At 40.4% G+C, this 20,636-nt stretch overlaps 2 protein-coding genes across 2 annotated transcripts; one reads left to right on the top strand and one right to left on the bottom strand.

Annotated features, from left to right (window-relative positions):
• Positions 1 to 836: 836 nt before the first annotated feature.
• Positions 837 to 14,107, top strand: LOC120432388 (phospholipid phosphatase 5). Its single transcript, XM_039597583.2, has 3 exons — positions 837 to 1,197; positions 13,093 to 13,475; positions 13,538 to 14,107. Exons 1-3 carry the CDS (start codon positions 1,055 to 1,057, stop codon positions 13,936 to 13,938), a joined length of 927 nt encoding a protein of 308 aa, XP_039453517.1. The 5' UTR covers positions 837 to 1,054; the 3' UTR covers positions 13,939 to 14,107.
• On the bottom strand, positions 13,975 to 18,740 carry LOC120432389 (acylpyruvase FAHD1, mitochondrial). Its single transcript, XM_039597584.2, has 4 exons — positions 18,593 to 18,740; positions 18,432 to 18,534; positions 18,035 to 18,358; positions 13,975 to 14,267 (listed from the first exon to the last, which is right to left on the bottom strand). The coding sequence occupies exons 1-4, from the start codon at positions 18,649 to 18,651 to the stop codon at positions 14,100 to 14,102; spliced, it is 654 nt and encodes a 217-aa protein (XP_039453518.1). The 5' UTR covers positions 18,652 to 18,740; the 3' UTR covers positions 13,975 to 14,099.
• Between the last annotated feature and the right edge of the window lie 1,896 nt (positions 18,741 to 20,636).

Below are 20,636 nucleotides of genomic sequence, written 5' to 3'. Positions count from 1 at the left end.
AGTATTTAAATAATCCTTTTATCAATGTTTTAAAAATAATTAACTAATAATAGTTAACTAACTTTTGAAACATTTAACAATATGTGGAGTCGGAGTCGGAGTCGGAGCCAACCATTTGTTGAAAGCTGGAGTCGGAGTCGGAGTCGGAGTCGGCTAGAGTTGGTAGGCCGGAGTCGGAGTCGGAGTCGGAGCCAACCATTTGTTGAAAGCCGGAGCCGGAGTCGGAGTCGGAGTCGGCTAATCTGAGAAAGCCGGAGTCGGAGTCGGAGTCGGAGTCGTTTGAAATATGACCCGACTCCGCAGCCCTGAAAAAATGAAACAACGAAAAAATGGTTTTTTTCTTCATTCGATTATCCGAAGTGAAATTTTGCCAAGGCCTTCGGATAATCGAGTCTGGACTGTACACATTTTTTTCTAAACGCCTCTTGAAGAAGTCCTTTCTCTATCACCATTGATCGGAAGGCACTCCGACATTCGGGTTCAAGTACGTGACCAACATTCCTTACTTTTGAAATATAAATTTATTAAATTTCTTCAGCTCACAATCATGCCATCCCTAGCAGATCCATTCAGCACACCATTTTACCGTACGTATTTGAAACTGGTTCCCTCTCGTACACACAACATCTCATCAGCTGATTCGTTGGTGTGGTGATGTTTTTGCACGAACCCGAGAGCAGAGGATAGAGAAACTCTCACGATGCTCTCACGTTGTCGCAGGCCGCGGCCGTGTGATTATGCCTCATTCCGCGAGACGAAGAGAATAGAAGAGGAAATAAAATGAAAAAATAGTAGCAAAAAAAAACAGGTAACCCGCTATGACGGCTTTTGTGTGACTAAACCGTGCACAGTCGGGTCGAAGCCAGCCGGAGGTGAAGAGTGTCAAAAATCTTCCACCCAGGAAGAGGAATCATTTTTTGGAGCCTCTAAATTTATTCGCTTTCTCCATCGCAACTCTAAACTAGTTTCGTGAAATAGTGTGCCAAATTGGCAAACATTTTTGGCAAGTTCCGGATGACGTGGTCGGGTTAAATTTACGACAAAAAAAAACAAGATGAACAGAAACGGTGGAACTGGCGGGACTGGGACCGTGACGGCGACGGCGACCGCTGCCGTGACCCAGCGATCCAACTCCAGCCCGGAAATCAACCTGTTCCAGGAAATCATCCTCCGGTTGGCGCTGTTTGCGGTGTACATGTAAGTGTTTAGTGTTGTTTACTCAGATGACTCGGTTTGTTTAGTTTAGCATGTGTGCTATCTGTCGTTCTAGTGGATGGGACTACAGCAAGTTCAAGAGAGCTTCGTTAGACACTCAATATGGAAGATTCAGTCCTCAGACGATGATCATAAAATCTTAAAACAAACCCTTGGATTAGTGAAGTGCAAAAAACTTCTTTGATGACTTTTAAATTCACGCAAATTGACTTGTGAAATCAGCGGGTCATTATTTTTTGGGGAACTTTTTTGCTTGCACATGCACATGAATTGGGCGGTAATTGGTGATATACCAGATGGAAATAATAAATATCCAATGCGAAGAATAAGTAACAAGTCCCATGACGAATTTTAAATTATCAAGCTGATTTATTACTTTATTCAACAAAAGCTGCGCTTCAAATTGACTTTTTAGTCAAAAACTATGAAATGTAGAAGCAGTTTTTTGTAATTGATTTTGAATAGGCCAAATTCTACCAAAAACAAACAAAAACTAAACAGGATAAATGCAAATTAAAATACTTAAAAATAAAAGAAGAAAAACATAAAACAATAGAAGTAAAGTTTTTCGTAAAACAAAAGTTTCTCAAAATGACCTCCTAAACACGGGAAAAATAATAAATCGAAAACAAAATTTGGGCAGTAGAGGTTTAATGCATCCCAAAGTTTTTTGATAAAGCGGTAGATGAAACTAAACTAAATGTATTTTTTTTTTTTTCATAAAATTATTTTTATTAGGTCCTTTTCGGTACTGGGACCTGGTTAGGACCGAGTCGGCTTTTGTAATTACATTTGACTTAATAATTACAGAGGATCTTGTGTGTAAATGTTAGTGGGAGGGGAGCCGATTACCCGCGGCCTACTCGGGGTTAGTAGGGAAGGGATTGATGTTAAAGACAAGGCGTGGGAAGGGAAGGGGGATTGTGTAGGGGTCTTGGTTGGCTCTGCTGGCCTTTGCGTTTTGTCCTCAGCCGCAACTCGGTGTCCAGCTGCTGGGGCGTTCTTGCTTTGCTTCCGGTGCAATCCAGAAACGACGGCTTTGTGTGAAGGCGAGTTATACTAACTGAAGGAAAACTAACTGGAAGAAAACTAAATGGATATTTTGGAATCTACGAGGAACTGATAGATCGGATAGAGAACATCAAGGTCTAGTTGAGATAACGCGTCTCGCATCGGGATTTCTGGTGGTCTTCCTCGGGCCCTGAGGGTATCTTTCAACTTAATTCTGTGAGCCTGGTGATCTGGACACGCCCATACGAGATGGTCGATGTCCTGATAACCCTGCCCACAGTCGCATAAGTTTGTATCACTCATGTTGATACGGTAAAGATGAGCCTTGGACGAGTAATGGTTCGACATAAGGCGGGACATCGTTCTGATGAATCCACGCGTCAAGTCCATTCCCTTGAACCAGGCTTTTCTTTGCACCTTAGGTCGTATGGAATACATCCAACGTCCCTTGGTGTCGTCGTCCCATTGTTTTTGCCAATCCAGGAGCGCACGCTGCCTCGGCAAACCGTAGCATTCTTGTAGGCTAATTGGCCTTTCAAAAATGTCTCCACTCTCAGCACCCTTCTTGGCGAGCAAGTCCGCTTTCTCATTACCCGGAATCGAGCAATGAGCGCGGACCCACACCACCGTGATGCTGAAGGACTGAGCCGCCAGGTTGTTTAAAGTCTTGCGTATTTCCGTGAGGAAAAACGTAGACTCCCTGGTCGGCTTCAGAGACCGGATAGCCTCAACAGAGCTAAAGCTATCGGTGAAGATGAAGTAGTGGTCAGGTGGCATGGTCTCGATGATTCGCAGTGCGCAGTAAACCGCGGCTAACTCTGCGACGTAAACCGAACTCGGGTCCTTCAGCTTAAAGAACAGCTGATAAGATTCATGATAAACACCGAAGCCCGTACAGCCGTCGAGCTTGGAGCCATCGGTGAAGAATCTGTTGTTTGGAGGAACATGGTTGTACTTTGATGCGAAGATCGACGGTACAACTCCCCGCAGAAGATGGTTTGGGATACCGCGAGTATCGGCTTTCATGGACGTGTCGAAGCCAATCAGGGTGCTGTTGGTTAACGGAGGCGTGCGCTGTACCGTTGTGCTCGGGCTCCACTCCCACGATGACATAAAGTCATAGTATAGAAGCATGCGCCGAGACTCAACGTGAAGGTTCAGCAACGTTTCAAAGTTGTCAATTACCAGTTTATTCCTGTAATCACACCGGATCAGGAACCGGTAAGACAGTTCGTAGTAACGAGTTCGCAGAGGCAATACTCCCGCCAAGACCTCGAGGGTCATGTTGTGAGTTGAGTGCATGCATCCCAAGACAATGCGAAGACTTCGGTACTGTATCCGCTGGAGAACCAACAAGCGTGATTTCGCAGCTGACTGGAAGCAGAAACTGCCATATTCCAGCACCGAGAGTTTCGTTGTCTTGTACAGTCGAAGCAGGTCAGAAGGATGAGCACCCCACCGGTTGCCAGAGACGCTGCGCAGAAAATTAGTCCTTTGCAGGCACTTTTGCTTCAGGTAGTTAATGTGCTTCCCCCATGTTCCCTTTTGATCGAAGATGGTACCCATGTACATGAAGTGGTCCGACTGCTCGATAGTCTTTCCCGAGAGAGAAAGATTGAGCTGCGGCGGTTCATGCTTCCCCGTAAAAACGACCAGTTCCGTCTTCGCCGGAGAGAATTCAATACCCTTTTCAACTGCCCAATGGGCCAAGTTGTTCAGGGTATCTTGCAAGGGTTCTAGCAGATCGACTTCCTTCTTGGCAGCGATTGAAACCACTGCGTCATCTGCGTACTGTATAAGGGTGCAGTCTCCGGTCAAGCAATCATCGATGTCGCTGACGTAGAAGTTATACATGGATGGGCTAAGGCGTGAGCCTTGTGCCAAACCCATGTAACTTATCCGGGTGATTGCCAGATCACCTTGCACAAAGTGCATGTGTTTTTCTGACAACAGGTTGATGAGGAAGTTGCACATCGTCGCATTGAGACCGCTCCGCCGCAGCTTTACTCCCAACACATCGATGGAGACTGAATCGAATGCACCCTTGATGTCTAGAAAGACAGAAGCCATTTGCTGTTTCTTACCACGGGCTATGTCGATCCCTGTGGCCAGCAAGGCTAGACAGTCGCTTGTTCCCTTGCCTCTCCGGAAGCCATACTGCGTGTCAGACAGCAAGTGCTCTCGTTCCATCCATGGTTCGAGGCGGTCGAGGATCATCTTCTCCAGCAACTTGCGTAGACACGACAGCAAGCTGATTGGACGATACGAGTTGTGGTCGGACGCCGGCTTACCGGGCTTTTGAATGGCAACCACCCGGACCTGTCGCCATTCGTGTGGAATTACGTTCTGCTCCACGAACGTGTTGAACAGATTCAACAGACGCTGCTTGGCAACGTCCGGAAGATTCTTCAGCAAGCTGAACTTGATCTTGTCCGGACCAGGAGCAGTGTTGTTGCCCGTCAATAGTGCTATGGAGAGCTCTACCATCGAGAAGGGAGGATTAGCATCGCTCCCATCAACAACGTCGAATGATGGTTGTGTCGGCACCGAGTCCGGGCACACCTTCTTGGCGAAATCCAATATCCACTTGTCCGATTTTTCCACACTCTCGTTCGGAACGGAACCTCTACGCATGGCCCTCGCAACGCGCCACAGAGTGCTCATGGACGTATCTGCTGGTAGTCCTTCAACGAACTCCCGCCAGTACATTCGCTTCTTCCGCTTCAGAGTATTACTGTACCTTCGATCGAGAGCTCTATACCTTTGGAAGTTCGCTGGAGATCCACACTTGCAGAAGTCCACATAAGCTACAGACCTGGCCGCCGAGAGATCCGTACACTCCTTGTTCCACCAGGGAAGTGGAGGGCGCGTTCGGATGTATGGTCCCGGGACGGGTTTCGTCTGAGCTTGTAACGCACTGTCATAGATCGTATTAGCCAGAAACGCATATTCTTCAAGCGGTGCCAACCCAGCTCGCAACTCAACTCCAATGGAGACTGCCTCCGCGTACTGTTTCCAGTCGATATTTCGCGTCAGATCGTAAGGCATCTCCACCGTTGTCGATTGCTGTGGGCCATGGCTAACCAGAATAGCGATCGGCAAATGATCACTGCCACGAGGATCTTGAAGCACGTTCCAGTCACAGAGAACTGCCAAACTGTTGGAACAGAGCGACAAGTCGATGGCACTCGCCTTCGTACCGGACGTAGTTGGCGTTGGTGGTGTTGCAATCCGCGTAACTTGCTTGTCCCTGTTTAGGAGGGTCATCTGGAAGTCGTCGCACAGTTCATGAATCAGATATGCTTGAGGGTCTGTCTTGTGACTTCCCCACTCGGTGCTGTGAAGATTAAAGTCACCCAGAACCAGTCGCGGTGCCTGCAACAGCTCAAGCATACTCCACAACTTTTGTCGAGTTAACGACACCTGTGGGGGAACATAGACGGACACAATGCAAATGTCCAGTCCTCTGATCCTGGCCTGTACTGCGACTGCTTCGATTCCTCCTAGCTTCGGGAGCGTGACCTTTCTAAAAGTGTGGCATTTCCTGACCCCAATCAGTACGCCTCCACCTCTATTTGGTCCTGCCCTGCTCTCTGTGATGATGTTGTACCCCCGGAAAGCTGGCGTCTCATCTCCGATAAGAAACGTTTCGCTCAGCGCAAACACATCACAGTCCCGTTCGAATGCGAATTGTTGAAAATCGTTTAACTTGGGGGTTAAACTTCTACAATTCCATTGTAGGAAGGAGATGCCATTTTTCGTTTTTGGTGTATTACCCATCAAAGGAAATGAACGACAAGAGGGGCATCGTGGTAGCAAGCTGTTTCCCGATGTGTCTAGCGAGAGGCTCAAACCGCTTTATGATTAAACGCGTCGGTTCACTCACGAAAGAGCACAGCCATTCCACGATTGTGGAAAAAGGAAGGACTCCTTTGAAGGCATCGGTGATCGGATTCGGTTGAGGAACCGGTTTTAGGGGGATCTTTGGCAGCTTGGGAACGGGCTTCAGCGGCTTGAGAGGAATCGGTGCCGGCTTCGGTGTCGGCTTCGGAGCGGGCTTACCCGACGGACCGAAAGGAAAATCCTCCTCGAAGTTCAACGAGTCACTTTCCTTACCCTTGCCGCCAGCGGCTTTTGTGGACTTGGAAACCTTGTTGCGCTTCGGATTTGGTCCGGAAGAGTCACTTTCCTCGTCTCTCCGGAAGAGGACTTCCTCCTCGTTTTCCTCGTCCCCCGAATCATCTGCCAAGGGGGCGAAACGATTGGATTGGTTAGCCTGACTAAGGATTTCCGCGAAGGACTTCTTGGAGCGTTCCTTCAAGGATCGCTTCATCTTGTCCTCGCGCTCCTTGTACTTTGGGCACTGCCGAGTTTTGTGCGGTTCCCCGCCACAAAGCAGGCATTTTTCAGCCTGCTTTTGGCATTCCACGTCCTTGTGGGGGCCTGCGCACTTTGAGCACTTGCTCTTGTTGCTGCAGTAGGTCTTGGTGTGTCCCAACTGCTGGCAGTTTTCGCAGCTCATCACACGCGGAACGTACAATCGAACTGGAAGCCGAAGCTTGTACAGCTCAATGTAGTCCGGCAGAGCTGACCCTGCAAAAGTCACCCGAAACGAGGCAGAAGGAATGAACTTCTTCTGGCCACCCTCGGTGGTGACGTTGCCCAGTTGCCGGCACTCGAGTACCTCCACAGCTGGAAGTTTAGGGTTCTTGAAGCGTCCCACCGCCCTTGAGAGGTCGACAAGCGACAGACTGTCATCGGTCACCACGCCGTCGATTTCGACTTTGTGGGCCGGAATCCAAACACGGTACTCGACACAGAACCGAATGTCTTTCACGATCTGGTTAGCTTCCTCCGCGGAGTTCACGATCACGCTGAGCTTGCTCTTGTTCAGCTTAGTACATTGTACCAGCCCAGGATAATGGTTATGCAGATCTTTTGTGATCCGAACGAAGTTAAGGGGTTTTTGTTTGGGCCGGAAGAAGACCACCCACTCCGTCTGCGAGCCCCCCACGTACTGGCGAGCGCGAGCTTGAACTGGTCTTTCCTTGTCACCTGGTGGATTTGGATTTGGAGGGATCGGAGGGGTTGGTGCCGGTGGAATAGGATTCGGATTTGGCGGAATCGGAGGGGTTGGAGCCGGTGGAATTGGATTCGTATTTGGCGGGATCGGAGGGGTTGTGTTCGTTGGAATAGGAGTTGGATTTGTTGGGACCAGAGGACTTGGATTCAGTGGAAGAGCTGGATCCGGTTTTTGTGTTGGAGGGGAAGTGGGATCAGGTTTTGGGTATGGTTTCGGAGACAGTCGAGACTTGCGTTTCTTCGCCTTGCGCCCACCAGTGCCCTTCACAACGACCTTGGTGTCCTTTCCGTAGAGTTCCAACGCGGTTTGGTTAGAAGGCACTCCTGGGAGAGGATCAACTTCACCCTCGTTGTCCGTGTCCCAGTCTTCGGACTCGGACATTTTTTCCACCTGGTCCTCATCCGGATCCATGGTTGGAATGAAAAACGAAACAAAAACTAATACAAAAGCTACTCAAGATTTACGCGAAAAAGAAAAAAAAAAACCCAAGGAAGAAGAGAAAAAAAATATGACTAACAAAAAAAAAACTATGAGAAAAAAAAAAAAAACTAAAAGCAAACAAAAAACTCGCCTTTCACACTCACCGCCGAACTGGCCGCACTGGCTGCCGCCCGCAGCGGGATGCGCGGGAAGCTCGTTTTCGCGCGCTTGTTGTTGTTGTTGTGCTGCCTGCTGCCAGCCACGTAAACAACGGGGATGTCTCCGACCTGGCCTGGCCGAAAACTGGTCCGCCGACCGCAGTCGACTCTCCGGGGCCGATTCCACCGACCAACGACCGTCTCTCGTCTCAGCTGCCGCCGCAGCCGCTGCTGCTGCTCGGATTCGGGAACTCGTTCCTTCTCCGCCTCTGCACCGCCGCCGTGTCCACGACGACCAGATTGTGGCTCCTCTGACCACCGGAACGGGCTTGTCCGCTCGCACACGCCTCGGAATCGCCGTGAAAAACGCGCCAAACACAACTCGATAGAGCACGAAAAAACACGACTACGCGCTGAGACTTCTCAGCCAGAAAAAAAAAAGCTAAACTAAATGTAACATGAATTGAAAATAAACATGGAGCAAAAATTCAAGCATAATTTAAATTAAAATAAAAAGCGTCTCAAAATGCCTTACACCTTCTAATAATTATATTTATGTCAAACATTAGCAACAATAGAGTCTTGAACATATTTTTTCCGATTTGTGGTAAGAAATTTAGTATTGGTAGAGAGTCCCATTTAATTTAAAGTTTTAAATGTATTCGTATTAATTTCCAATCATTTAAACAAGTGTTATCTATGATTTAAAAAAAAAAATAATTTTAGCAATATTATTTTACTCACTGAATTTTAGAAGAAGAAAAATCGAGACACAAAAGGTTAAAAATAGCAATTGTATCCTACTTCTTTAAAAATAAATTCTAGAGTAAATTTTCAAAACAACCTGTGATTCATGGGTTTCCTATGCATATGGACATTTTGAAAAGTTAATCTAGAATTAATATGGTTTAAAAAACTGTAACCAATAAATTTGTAAAGTTTTAAAATTTTAACGAAACCTACTTCTTTTTTTAATGACAGCCATTTTTTTTTTAATTAATGGCTAAAATATCCTCATCTTTTGCCTTCCTCACTGAGGTAAGGCTATAATCCTGCTCGAAAAATGAACTTTTGAAAAACAGCTCGTAGACCTATATTCATGTATACCTATCGACTCAGAATCGAAAACTGAACAAATGTCTGTGTGTGTGTGTGTATGTGTGTGCGTATTCCCCTTGGTGCTCAAAATTCTTGCCAAGTTTTCTCGGCACTGGCTGATCCGATTTGAGTCAAACAAGTTGCATTCGATTTGTTTTGGTGCCCCATACTGCACTATTGAATTGTTTGAAGATCCGATAAGTAGTTCAAAAGTTACGTATAAAAAAGTGTCAGAGTTGCGAATCAGGTGCTGGAATTTTGATGCCGGATCTCACTTATCTATATGAAAACTATGTCCGGATCCATCATCCGACCCATCGTTGGTTAGGTAATCAAAAGACCTTTCCAATGAGTCCAAAACATTGAAGATCTGGCAACCCTGTCTCGAGATATGACCACTTAAGTGATATTTATGTACTTTTTTGAAGCCGGATCTCACTTAAATGTATGTAAACTATGTCCGGATCCATCATCCGACCCATCGTTAGTTAGGTTATCAAAAGACCTTTCCAATGAGTCCAAAACATTGAAGATCTGGCAACCTTGTCTCAAGTTATGACCATTTAAGTGATATTTATGTACTTTTTTGAAGCCGGATCTCACTTAAATGTATGTAAACTGTGTCCGGATCCATCATCCGACTCATCGTTGGTTAGGTAATCAAAAGACCATTCCAATGAGTCCAAAACATTGAAGATCTGGCAACCCTGTCTCGAGATATGACCACTTAAGTGATATTTATGTACTTTTTTAAAGCCGGATCTCACTTAAATGTATGTAAACTATGTCCGGATCCATCATCCGACCCATCGTTGGTTAGGTTTGAAGATCTGGCAACGTTCAGTCTCAAGTTATGACCGCTTAAGTGACATTTGTGTATTTTTTTTTATTGAGAAATAGATGGAATTGGTGTCCAAACCCATCATATCACCAAATGTTGGTAAAAAGTGAGGAAGGCGCCAACCAAATAGGTGGATTAAGTTAGTTTTTCAGTTAGACGCGATTCAGATTCGATTTTTTTTTTCTTAAAAAACAGCAGAAAAGTAAAAAATTATAACTTTGGAACTTTTCTTATGATGTACTAAAGAATGTTTTGAAAATCAGTATTTTTTATGCAAAAAGTTATTTTTGTTACATAAATTTCTATTAATGTTTTAGTTGGGTTCATCAGTGCTACTACAGAATATAACATTGGCAATTCAGAGATTTGGAGAACCATTCAGCTGAATTTACATTTTGATTTGAATCGCCGAGGAAAGTTCTTTAAAAAAAACGTAATTTAGGAAAAAACCGTTAAGTTTAGTAAAAAAAAGGGCATTTTTCCGTTTCGTTCTGAAAACTAAATATTATCTAAACAGTCCATAAGGATAACTAAATAATTGTCTCTATAACTTTGCACAAAACAACTTTTTAAGGGATTACTTTTTGGGAAACCCAATCATGTCAAATTCCTCGTTAACCCTTTACTGCTTCTTTTTTACAACATTCTATTTTTTTTTTTCGTGTCCAGTATGTCATTTTGAGCAACTTTTATTGGACAAAAACTTTACTTCTCTTGTCGTACGTGTTTCTTATATTTTTTTATTTTTTTTATTTCATTTATTTTTATATTGTTTTTTTTGACAATATCAGGCCTTCAACCACCAATAATTAACGTTTGCCTAACTAGTGATTCTAAATATTTATAATTTTTATTTTATTGTGTTTTTTTCATATTTAAAAACGAGCACGATACATCTTGCGACATTCTAGATTTTCTAGGAAATTATTCTTAGGTTGACAGAAAAAATCTTCAAGTTTGTGGCCTTTTTGTAAACTAAACTAAATGTAACATCAATTGAAAATAAACATGGAGCAAAAATTTAAGCATAATTTAAATTAAAATAAAAAGCGTCTCAAAATGCCTTACACCTTCTAACAATTACATTTATGTTAAACATTAGCAACAATGAATTCTTGAACATATTTTTCCGATTTGTGGTCAGAAATTCTAGATTTTCTAGGAAATTATTCTTAGGTTGACAGAAAAAATCCATTATTGTTGATATTAAAAAAACTACAAGTTTGTGGCCTTTTTGTAATTATCATAAAAATCAAATTTCTTTAATTTTTTGTATCTTCGCGGCACGTTTTCTCAAAAATATATCAAATTGCCTGTATTATAATAATTTACAAACTATATAGAGAGACAATTTCTATAAAATTATAATGAATGTTATACAAAAGAGCTATTAAAAAAACCGGAAAGCTGTATCTTGAAAAGTGATTTTCTTATTGATTTGATATCCTCAGCGAAGTTGTAGGTTAAGGACTTGTCAAAAAAATGCGCACGCGAAAAAAACATTTTTAATTGGCTTTTTATTTCAATAACTCGATGTCTGGCTAAAGTGCATGACAGTCGTTTTTATTTTGGCCAAGTCATACATTTTTGAAAAAATGAAGATTTTTTAAATGTTTCGAAAAAACCCGGAAAAATCCTTAACTCTCGGATGAGTTTTCAAAAAGCCGTAAGAGCCACCGTGACCTCCGATACTAAAATTAGAATTTCTCCAAATTGTAACAAAATATCATTAATTTTTAGTTTGGAGCACTTGAAAGAAGTGTAGATAATCAATCTAAAGCATATTTAAAATTGGTTTTTCGTAAGTAGGTCGAATACCGATGCAAAAAAGGCTTTATTTACCATTGGCTCTTACGTCTTTTTGAAAACAAATCCGAGAACTTACTTTAGAATGTCAAATTGAATTTGCAATCGAAAAGTACTTTTGTGAAATTTCTGTGATATATTTTTGATTAAATTTTTTCGAAAAAATAGCTTTTTCGAATCTAAAACAGAATAAAAAAACCTAAACTAAATTTAAAAAAGAGCTTAAAACTTATGATTTAGCAATTTTTGAAATTTTGGGTGCGATTATTAAATTTTGAAAATTTTGCGATGAAAAAATTTCACAGAGGTTTCATTTTTTTTTTGTATTAAAAATCGTATCCAAGGGTCCTGATTTTCGGTTCAAAGATCAGAAATCAATCACTCACTCATCGCCGAACGAATCTTTTGACTCGCTAGCCTCTTTGCCTACTTCGTCCGTCGACCCGAGTCACAACAAATATGCTCAGAGAGGAGAGAATTTAATAAAATACCAGTGTGGCGCTCACTTGGCCTGTACTACCAAAGTTTGCCGTAAATTTGTATATGGTTGAAATAGAGTTATCTACGTACGCTTGTATCGCGTGTACGTACACGAAAAAGATTGAGGTTAAATTTTGTACCGGCTAGCAAAACAAATGGTGTGCTAGTGTGCGTGAGATCGGGCTCAGATAACTCTATTGCTGTCAAATGTGTCTTTGTTGTGTAAACAACAAAATTAGGTTTTACGCCGACTCGATTTTTAGGTTTGAAATTTGACAGTTCGGCTGCACTGTTTACATTTTTTGCACGTGTGTCTAAGTAAAAATGTGTGTGCGTGTGCGCTCATGACGTCACGCTGTAAAACCTAATTGCGAAGAGAGCAGTTTTGCGTCGCGTTCGATGTGCTCAAGAGGGAAAGGGTCTGTTTTGAGCAATCAGGACCCTTGATCGAAGGGCTTAGATATTATTTTTTTTCATGATCAAAAGGTTGTCAATAATGCTTAAAAAAAGAAAATTGTAGAGAAATCACAGCTATCTCTTAATAGACAGGATTATTAAAATATAAATTTAAATAAGAAAATCAAAAAGTCTTTTTCAAAGCGTTTTAAAAATTTATATTAAAAAAAGATCATAAACTTGGTCAAAATAAATACGCTGTCAAGCTCAAAAGTAGGCGATCGAAGGGGGTAAAGTTGGGCAAACCGAGTTTTTGTAATAGAAAGTGAAAAAAAATTGCGAAAGCTAGAAAATTGCTCATGTCAATTCAAAATTTGCAAAAAAAAAAAACATTTTAAAGGCTTAAAAACGATATAATATAATTTATTATATTATTATACATGCTCAAAAAATAATCTAGAAAGAAATTAGCAAATAGTTCAAAAAACTTTGTTTTTAGGCCCAAAATTTTTTTTTTCTACAGATTGCATTACATATTGTTTAGTTTTTTAATACCTTCCATTCAACTTGACTCTCCTCCGCAGCTTCTTCGAGTTCCAGGACCCGTTCGTGCGAAAAATCCACCCGGAGGAAATGTGGCTGTACCGGAACCCGCGCACCGAGAGCTACGTCCCACTCACCACCCTTTACCCGTCCGTGTTCTGCCTGGTGGGAGCGGTCTTCCTTACCTTTTACTACCACAGCCGAAACTTCCGCGAGCTCAAGTGTGCCGTGCTGGGAATAACGCTTGCGGACACGCTGAACGGCGTCGTGACGCACTCGATCAAGGCCGCCGTCGGACGACCCCGGCCCGACTATCTGTGGCGGTGCTTTCCGGATGGAAACTTCAGGGAGGACATGGTCTGTACGGGGGACTACCGGGACATTCGGGATGGGCGGAAGAGTTTCCCCAGCGGTCACTCGTCCTGTAAGTTGAAAGTTTAGTTGTTGGGAGGTTTGGTACTAACTTTTGAAACTATTATTCTACAGTTGCATTTGCCACCCTGGGCTACCTTTCGCTGTATCTGTTCGCCAAGCTGCACGTGTTTACGCGGAGAGGTCGAGGCCAATCGTGGCGTTTGCTGGTGGCAGGTTCTCCGCTGTTGATGGCAGCGATGGTTGCGATTTCGCGAACTTGCGACTATCACCACCATTGGCAGGACATCTCGGTGGGTTCGATGATCGGAGCGGTTCTGGCTTACGTCGGTTATCGGCAGTATTACCCTGCGCTGAACTCCCAGCTGTGTCATCTTCCGTATGGCAGCGGGGACGCGTTGGTGCTGGCGTGTCCTTCCAGGAAAGGAACCTTCAAACACGAGTCTTCCAGTGTAGATTCCGAGCAGGATGCGCTACTGGGTGACGACAAGGTAGGTGACTCAAAGTGGACCTGATCTTCAACGAACGTTACTACAGTATAACGAGTCCAATAGCTTAGTGAGTAGATTTATTAATTGTGAATTGTACACGATTTTACAAACGAAACGTCCCTAACAGTTTTACAAAAACAACAAACAAAAAATGCATGAATACAGGAAAAATAACGCAAGTGCGACTACTCTTCGTCCTTGATGTGGAATTTCATTTGTACGATATCACCAAGTCCACACTCGACCACGTCGCCATGCTTGACGGGGCCAGCCCCGGCCGGGGTGCCCGTCAGTATCAGGTCGTTCTCCTCCAGCGTCATGTACTTGGACGAGAAGGCGATCAGCTCCGGGATCTGGAAGAAAATGTGAAGATTTTTTTTTATTATTTAGCATCAACGATTTTTTTTAAATTGTTAAATTGTTTTGTTGTTAACAGTGCTAGAAAGTTCATCATCATAGCATTCGTTCAGCACTTGTATCGAAAGTAATATTTTTCGACACTGTTCAGGTTTTTGAGTTGACCAAACACACGGACCCCAAATTAAAGCGGGGAAACACTGAAAAATCCTATTCAAAATTGTTTTGCGAAATTGCAAAAAAAAAAAAAAAGATGTGTGCAACTCATTGCAAAATTCGACTTTATCAGAACTCGGCGGATTCATTCAACTCGGTCTAAATCAGGGTGGCCAACTCGGGAAAAACCGGCAAAACCGTGAAATACAAATGACATTTTAAAAAACATTGGCAAAGTCACATAAAATAATAAATTCTTTTTAAAGATCAAAAATTGGTTGAAAAATTGATTTTTGGTGAATTTTAAGATCGAAGCCCGTCTAGAGGCTAGAGGTTGGGTTGTAGTTTCCCAGAAAGTTGTCGTATTCATTGTCAAAATCAAATTTCGATAATTTTCACAGCCGTATGTATTTTTGAGTCTTCTGCAGGGATGGAATAATCGCAAAAAAAAACAATTTCGCTAGCGAACTTTCTTCACCCGCGAAAGAGAAAGGAGGCAAATCACGCAAAAGAAAATCGCTCCCGAAATTCTCCAAGAAAATCAATCTGCTGATGATTTTTGTGAATTTCCTTATCAGCACCACTTAAAAATATTTATTTCACTTTGTTTACACACATTGCCCATCTACAAAATGTGAGAGGTCGTTTTTTGACGTGTGACGTTACACTCAAAAGTGTAGTAGTGAAAAAGATGTTCCGCCGAATAATCAAGATGATGATTTTTTTAGATTCCTTTTACCGATCTTTCGTGCGCGAGAGAGGAGAGCCATGCTCCGTTCGGATTTTTGCTCTTGATGAACGTTCAATGATTTTCTTTTGATGATGATTATTCCATCGCTGGTCTTCTGCCTTTTTGAATTTAATAAACAACCGAGTGAAATGTTCCTTTTTATTTTAACAATTATTTCAAAGTTAATTTCAAAATAATTGTATTCATTCATACAACTTTTACTAAAAACATTTAATTATAAAACTTTTTTTTTACTTTTGGTTATTTTTTTATTAAATTATTACTAATTATAATAAATCCTTGAGAATTTTCTGCAATTTTTTTTTAAGATAATTTAGATTATTGTGTGTTTTTTTTTTGAAAAGAATGTCTGAAATATATGTAACGTACATAGGATATTTTGAATAGTTATTCAAGAAAAAAATTCAAGGTTCATTTTTACCCCACAAATACACATAAAAAAATGCTGAGCATTTAGATTTTCAACAACAAAGAGAAACAAAAAAATAACTTTTTTAAAGTTTTTTTTTCGTAAAATCGCGAAAACTCGTGACACAAGCAAACCCCTTATGTATATATATTATTTTTTTGTAACTGTCTGCTCTACAACATTGTAGCACATTTTTACACTCTAAAAAATAACCCTGCAAAGTTAGAAAAAACAAGAAATTTTAAAATGAAAAATTTCGCTGTTTTTTCGATGAAAAATACGTTATTTCGGAATTTTTAGTACGTAATCAAATCGGGCGTCCAATTTTACATAAAGGTCCCTTTGATACCACATTTCTATCTAATCACCGTTTCAGGCTGCAAATTATTGAAAAACACCTCTTTTTTCGCATGTTCAAAAATGAAAGGGGCCGTACCGCCCCTCTGTTACGAGATATCAAAAAACGGACCTCGGATTCGTGATCAGGGACAAAAGTTACCCCTTAGGACAAACTTTCACGCAAATCGAAGAGGGGGCAACTGCTGTGTGAGTTAACGGAGAATTACCCAAATATTTAACAAAAAATGTGTACCAAATGTGACACACTAAAATACATTGTAGTTTGATGTAAAGACTTTCCGGGAAAATTTATTTTGGTATTAAAAAAAAATCCGGGAATTTAAAAATTTAAATTTGGTGGCTACCCGATTTTCAGCCTTTCTGATAATATATCCTATAAAATCGTTAAAAAATCTTTAGATAAAAGTTACTCTAAATCCTCTGACGAAATACCTTGATGCACCACACATAATGTCGGAAAAGAATTCACTTTGATGGTTCAGATTGAAATATCAGACCTGCCGATTTTTTTTTATCTCAAATTTAACGAAAAAATACACCGTGCTTGCGGTTGCAAATATTTTTTGAGGTTTATGTTTATTGGGGACTTTTAAAAATGTTTGTTCATGTGGGGCTAGTGTACCATATGTATTTCTAGTATGGAAAAAAAAGGCGAATTGCTGCAATAACATATTTTATTGGGAACTTAATACATAAAAGTACTTAAAAACTGATAAACAATTGTTAAAAAAAATTGTCCATACAAAATGTAGTGATGTTATGAAAATTCACTATTTATCATCTTAGTAATATTTTTTTTTTCGTAAAAACGATAATATTTTTAGTAAAATATTATTATTTAATCTAAAAATTAAATAAACGTTTTAAATACATTCTAATCTGATGTATCTAAGTGATAACAGTTCAATTGTTAGCAAATTAACATGTTGTTTCATGCATTGTTCCTCTTGCCCCAACGGGTTGTTCGTCTTGCCCCACTAGTTGAGTAGAACGTACGGAAAATCAATAATTTTAAAATCAATTTTTACATTAAAAACTGGATTTTTTAAAAACTTGTTCTATCAAAGTCTCAGTCAAGACCTGGAATAAGATGATTATAAAAAAATCCGACAGATTTTTCAATGTTTTTAATGGGTTACAACGAGCATTTCCTTAGCTTGTTACACTTGCCCCACTTTCCCCTATTGACAAAAAAAATGTTTTGCGAAAAATAAAATGTTTGCGGTGCTGTACATTGGAATTTCATAAAAATTCAAAACATTTTTAAACAAGCCCAAACATGCTAAATATGATTATCAACGCAGAAAAATAGTAGTTTATGCAACAAGTTGCAAAAAGAGGATTTTTTCAGCACGAGTCGTACATTTATCCAACGAGGTTCACCGAGTTGGATAAATACGACGAGTGCTGAAAAAATCAAGTTTTGCAACGAGTTCCATACACCATTTTTTGCAATTTCGAAAAACACCCATTGAGTGAAATTTTAGGTCGAATTTTCATGTATTTTGTCAATAAATCGTTTAAATCAAAAAAATGTTGAAAGGTGTTACTTTTCGAAACAAGCGCTGAAAAGTTCAACTTTTCAGCACCCATTGCAGTGCTGAAAAGTAGAACTTTTCAGCATTTATTTTGAAAAGTGTTGCTATTCGATTCTGTTATTTTTGGTACAGAAAAGTAGGCTATTTCGTCGTTCAAGAATGACAGGAAAAGTAAGTAGTTTCACGACGGAATTGCAAAAAAATCATTTTAGATTGTTTTCAGTTGATCAGACTTCCATTTGCATCAAAATTTTGAAGTTTTTTGGAATAATATTTTTTTGTTCCGCTGATTTTTCAGACCAATTTTGAAGGGGTGGGCGACATAAACTTTAAAAAATGTTTGCCTAATTTAAAAAAGAAAACATGTAATCGATGTTGCTCCAGTTTATGGAATATATATCCAACTTAAAGTACCATGATTCTCCATAAAAAGTTATCATTGCATTTTTATGGAGAAACATGGTACATAAAGAATTCAATAGCTGAAATAAATCGCAGAAATTCGGAAAAAAATTACTCAATTATTACTATGATTCAAAATCAACTCACCGAAAAAATCAAATTGCTCGTCGAATCGTCCTGCTTCATCTGCTCGTTGACCTTGCACCAAACGCGCACATTCGTCGGATCTTCAAGCTCCTCGGGATGAATCAACCTGCTCACCGGAGTCGAAGTATCGAACCCCTTTCCCAGACACCACGGCAATCCCTTTGGCCTCGCGTCCAAAATAAAATCCATCCCAGTCATATCGAGCGCCAAACAATACCCAGCCACATAGCTCATCGCCTGGTCCGGGGCCACGTTCTTGCAGCGCTTCCCGATCACCACCCCCAGCTCGGCCTCATAGTTGATTGCTCCAAACACCTTCGGGACCTGCGAGGAGGAGAGAGTTGTGCGTGTATTTATGACGACAATGTTGTATGTTATGCTATGCGAGCGCATTGACCTTGATGGTGTCCTCATCGTTCGACGAAATGAGTGACGAGATTGGTTTGAAGAATATCACAGGGTTCTCCGGTTTGGCGCCGTTCGTGGCGCGTAGGATCTCTCTGCAAAGACTCCGAAGAGTTACGCTGAATCATGCTTAGTGCTTAATTCGAAACCTACTTGTAATTTACGCCAGCACCAATAATCTTCCGAGTGGATTTGAAAAAGTTTTGCGACATTTTCCCTCAAATTAAGCACAGCTGATGCCACGAACCACCCAATTTGAACTAGTCACTGATAACAACCCACTTGCACCGATGTTGGAGCTATTCCCAAGTGCGGATTATCGCAATCAGCAGCAGCAGCAGCAAAACAGTCTGACGAGCGTTTGTGTAACATACAGACTGCCATACCTTCGTCGGATTCAACGTTTTCACAAACTGTGAATCAACCACCAAGAAGAAACTCGTTTCGTGACGTCGACGCTGGGTTGGGTCGCTCGTGAGAGTTGCCCATTCGCACACGTGTGCGGGGGGTGTTGGGTGAGGCAGCGAGTTACTACTCTTCATGCCAGTATGATAACAGTCACTCAGCGTGGTGCGTATAAGCGTGAAATTTGGTACTCTTGGAGCGTGTTGTGGTGATGAAAATAGAGACAAAATGTGATGTTCGTTGAGTTTCACAAAATCGTTAGAAATCTGCTCAAATTAATTTCAGCAAAACTTTAGATTACATCGCTTTGTAGCAATAATTTGCTTGGTTGTAGCTGTGACTTTTCATTAAAAAAATTGTTTAGGGCAGTTGCAAATATTTTTTGAAGTTTTTATGCGAGTTTGCAAATAAAGATGCATAACAGAAATTTTGATAAATTGCCAATTTTCGAGATATCGTTCCTTATGTTTGATTTTAACTAAAAATTTAAAGTTTTTATTTTTTTGAGTGTTGCAATGAGTGAAAATTTCTTAAATAAATTTTGTCTAAGATACATTGAAGATTGGACCTCTGGTTTCTGAGATTCAGCAGATTAATGAAGGAAAAAAACAGATTAATTAGCCCTCCTAAAGCCTCAGCAACTAATTCATATGTTCCAATTTTCATTGTTAATAAATGAAACAATTTTAAAAATTTCTGATCCACCGGAAACAAAATATTGAAGGTTTTTGAAATATTGATTAACATTTCAAAATGGTGAATTAAGAAAAAAAAAATGTATGCAAAACGTAGAATATTTGGTCATAATTTTTGTTGTTACATAATCAAATTTGCAGTCAAAAATGACTCCACAAAGTTATTCGACAAAGTGCACCTTTCTCAGGTCTAAAAAGTCAGCATTTCCGTTTTTTTGTTTTTTTTTTTTTTTTTTTTTTTTTTTTTTTCGCAAAGTGTTTTAAAATGCATTGTACACCTGTCCAGCTGTTTTGCCATCATAAGTTTCCAAAATATCTAAGTATTGACGATAATTTTATTTTACATTGGAATTTCATAAAAATTCAAAACATTTTTAAACAAGCCCAAACATGTAGAAAAATGCATTTAAGATTGTTTTTTGTTAATTAGACTTCTATTTTCATGGAAATTTTGAAGTTTTTTGGAAAAATATTTTTTTTGCCCCCTGATTTTTCAGACCAATTTTGAAGGGAGGGGCGACATAAACTTTAAAAAATATTTGCAACGGCCTAAATCGGAATTGACAAACAAGAACAGCTCAGTAATTCCCTAGATTTTTTTTTCGTCATTTTGTAAACTGTTTTTTCATATTTTGCCTAATTTTTGCTTTTTTCAATAAAAAATAATCTTGAATTTCAAAATCAAGCCCAACATTTTTAAAATGTTTAAAATAAGTTTGTGTAGCGGACTGTAGCCCTATCAGAAAGTTATACTAGATTCTTGAATTGCAAAATTATTTTTTCACAAAATTTCCATTCTTTAACGTTGAAATTGAACCAATAGTTTCCGAGATGAGATGGGTCCAAAAATGAGGGGTAAGTAGATGACCCTGGGAAAACTATTTTTTTTAAATTGAAGCTTTAAGATGTTGCATCTTAACAACCACCAATCGCATCAACAAAGTCAAAAGAGGAAAATTTTGGAAACTTTTGTTTAGCGGTTCAGAGACAAATATTTTTCAAAAAGTTTTATAAATTAAAAAAAAAAACACTAAATTAAAAAAAAACTAGAAAATTCCTATAAATTGAAAACAGCGCAGTTGCATCTTAAAAAGGAT

This window comes from Culex pipiens, chromosome 3 (assembly GCF_016801865.2).
Source record: "Culex pipiens pallens isolate TS chromosome 3, TS_CPP_V2, whole genome shotgun sequence".
NCBI classification, from domain to species: Eukaryota; Metazoa; Arthropoda; class Insecta; order Diptera; family Culicidae; genus Culex; species Culex pipiens.
This window is presented reverse-complemented; position numbering and strand designations above follow the sequence as displayed.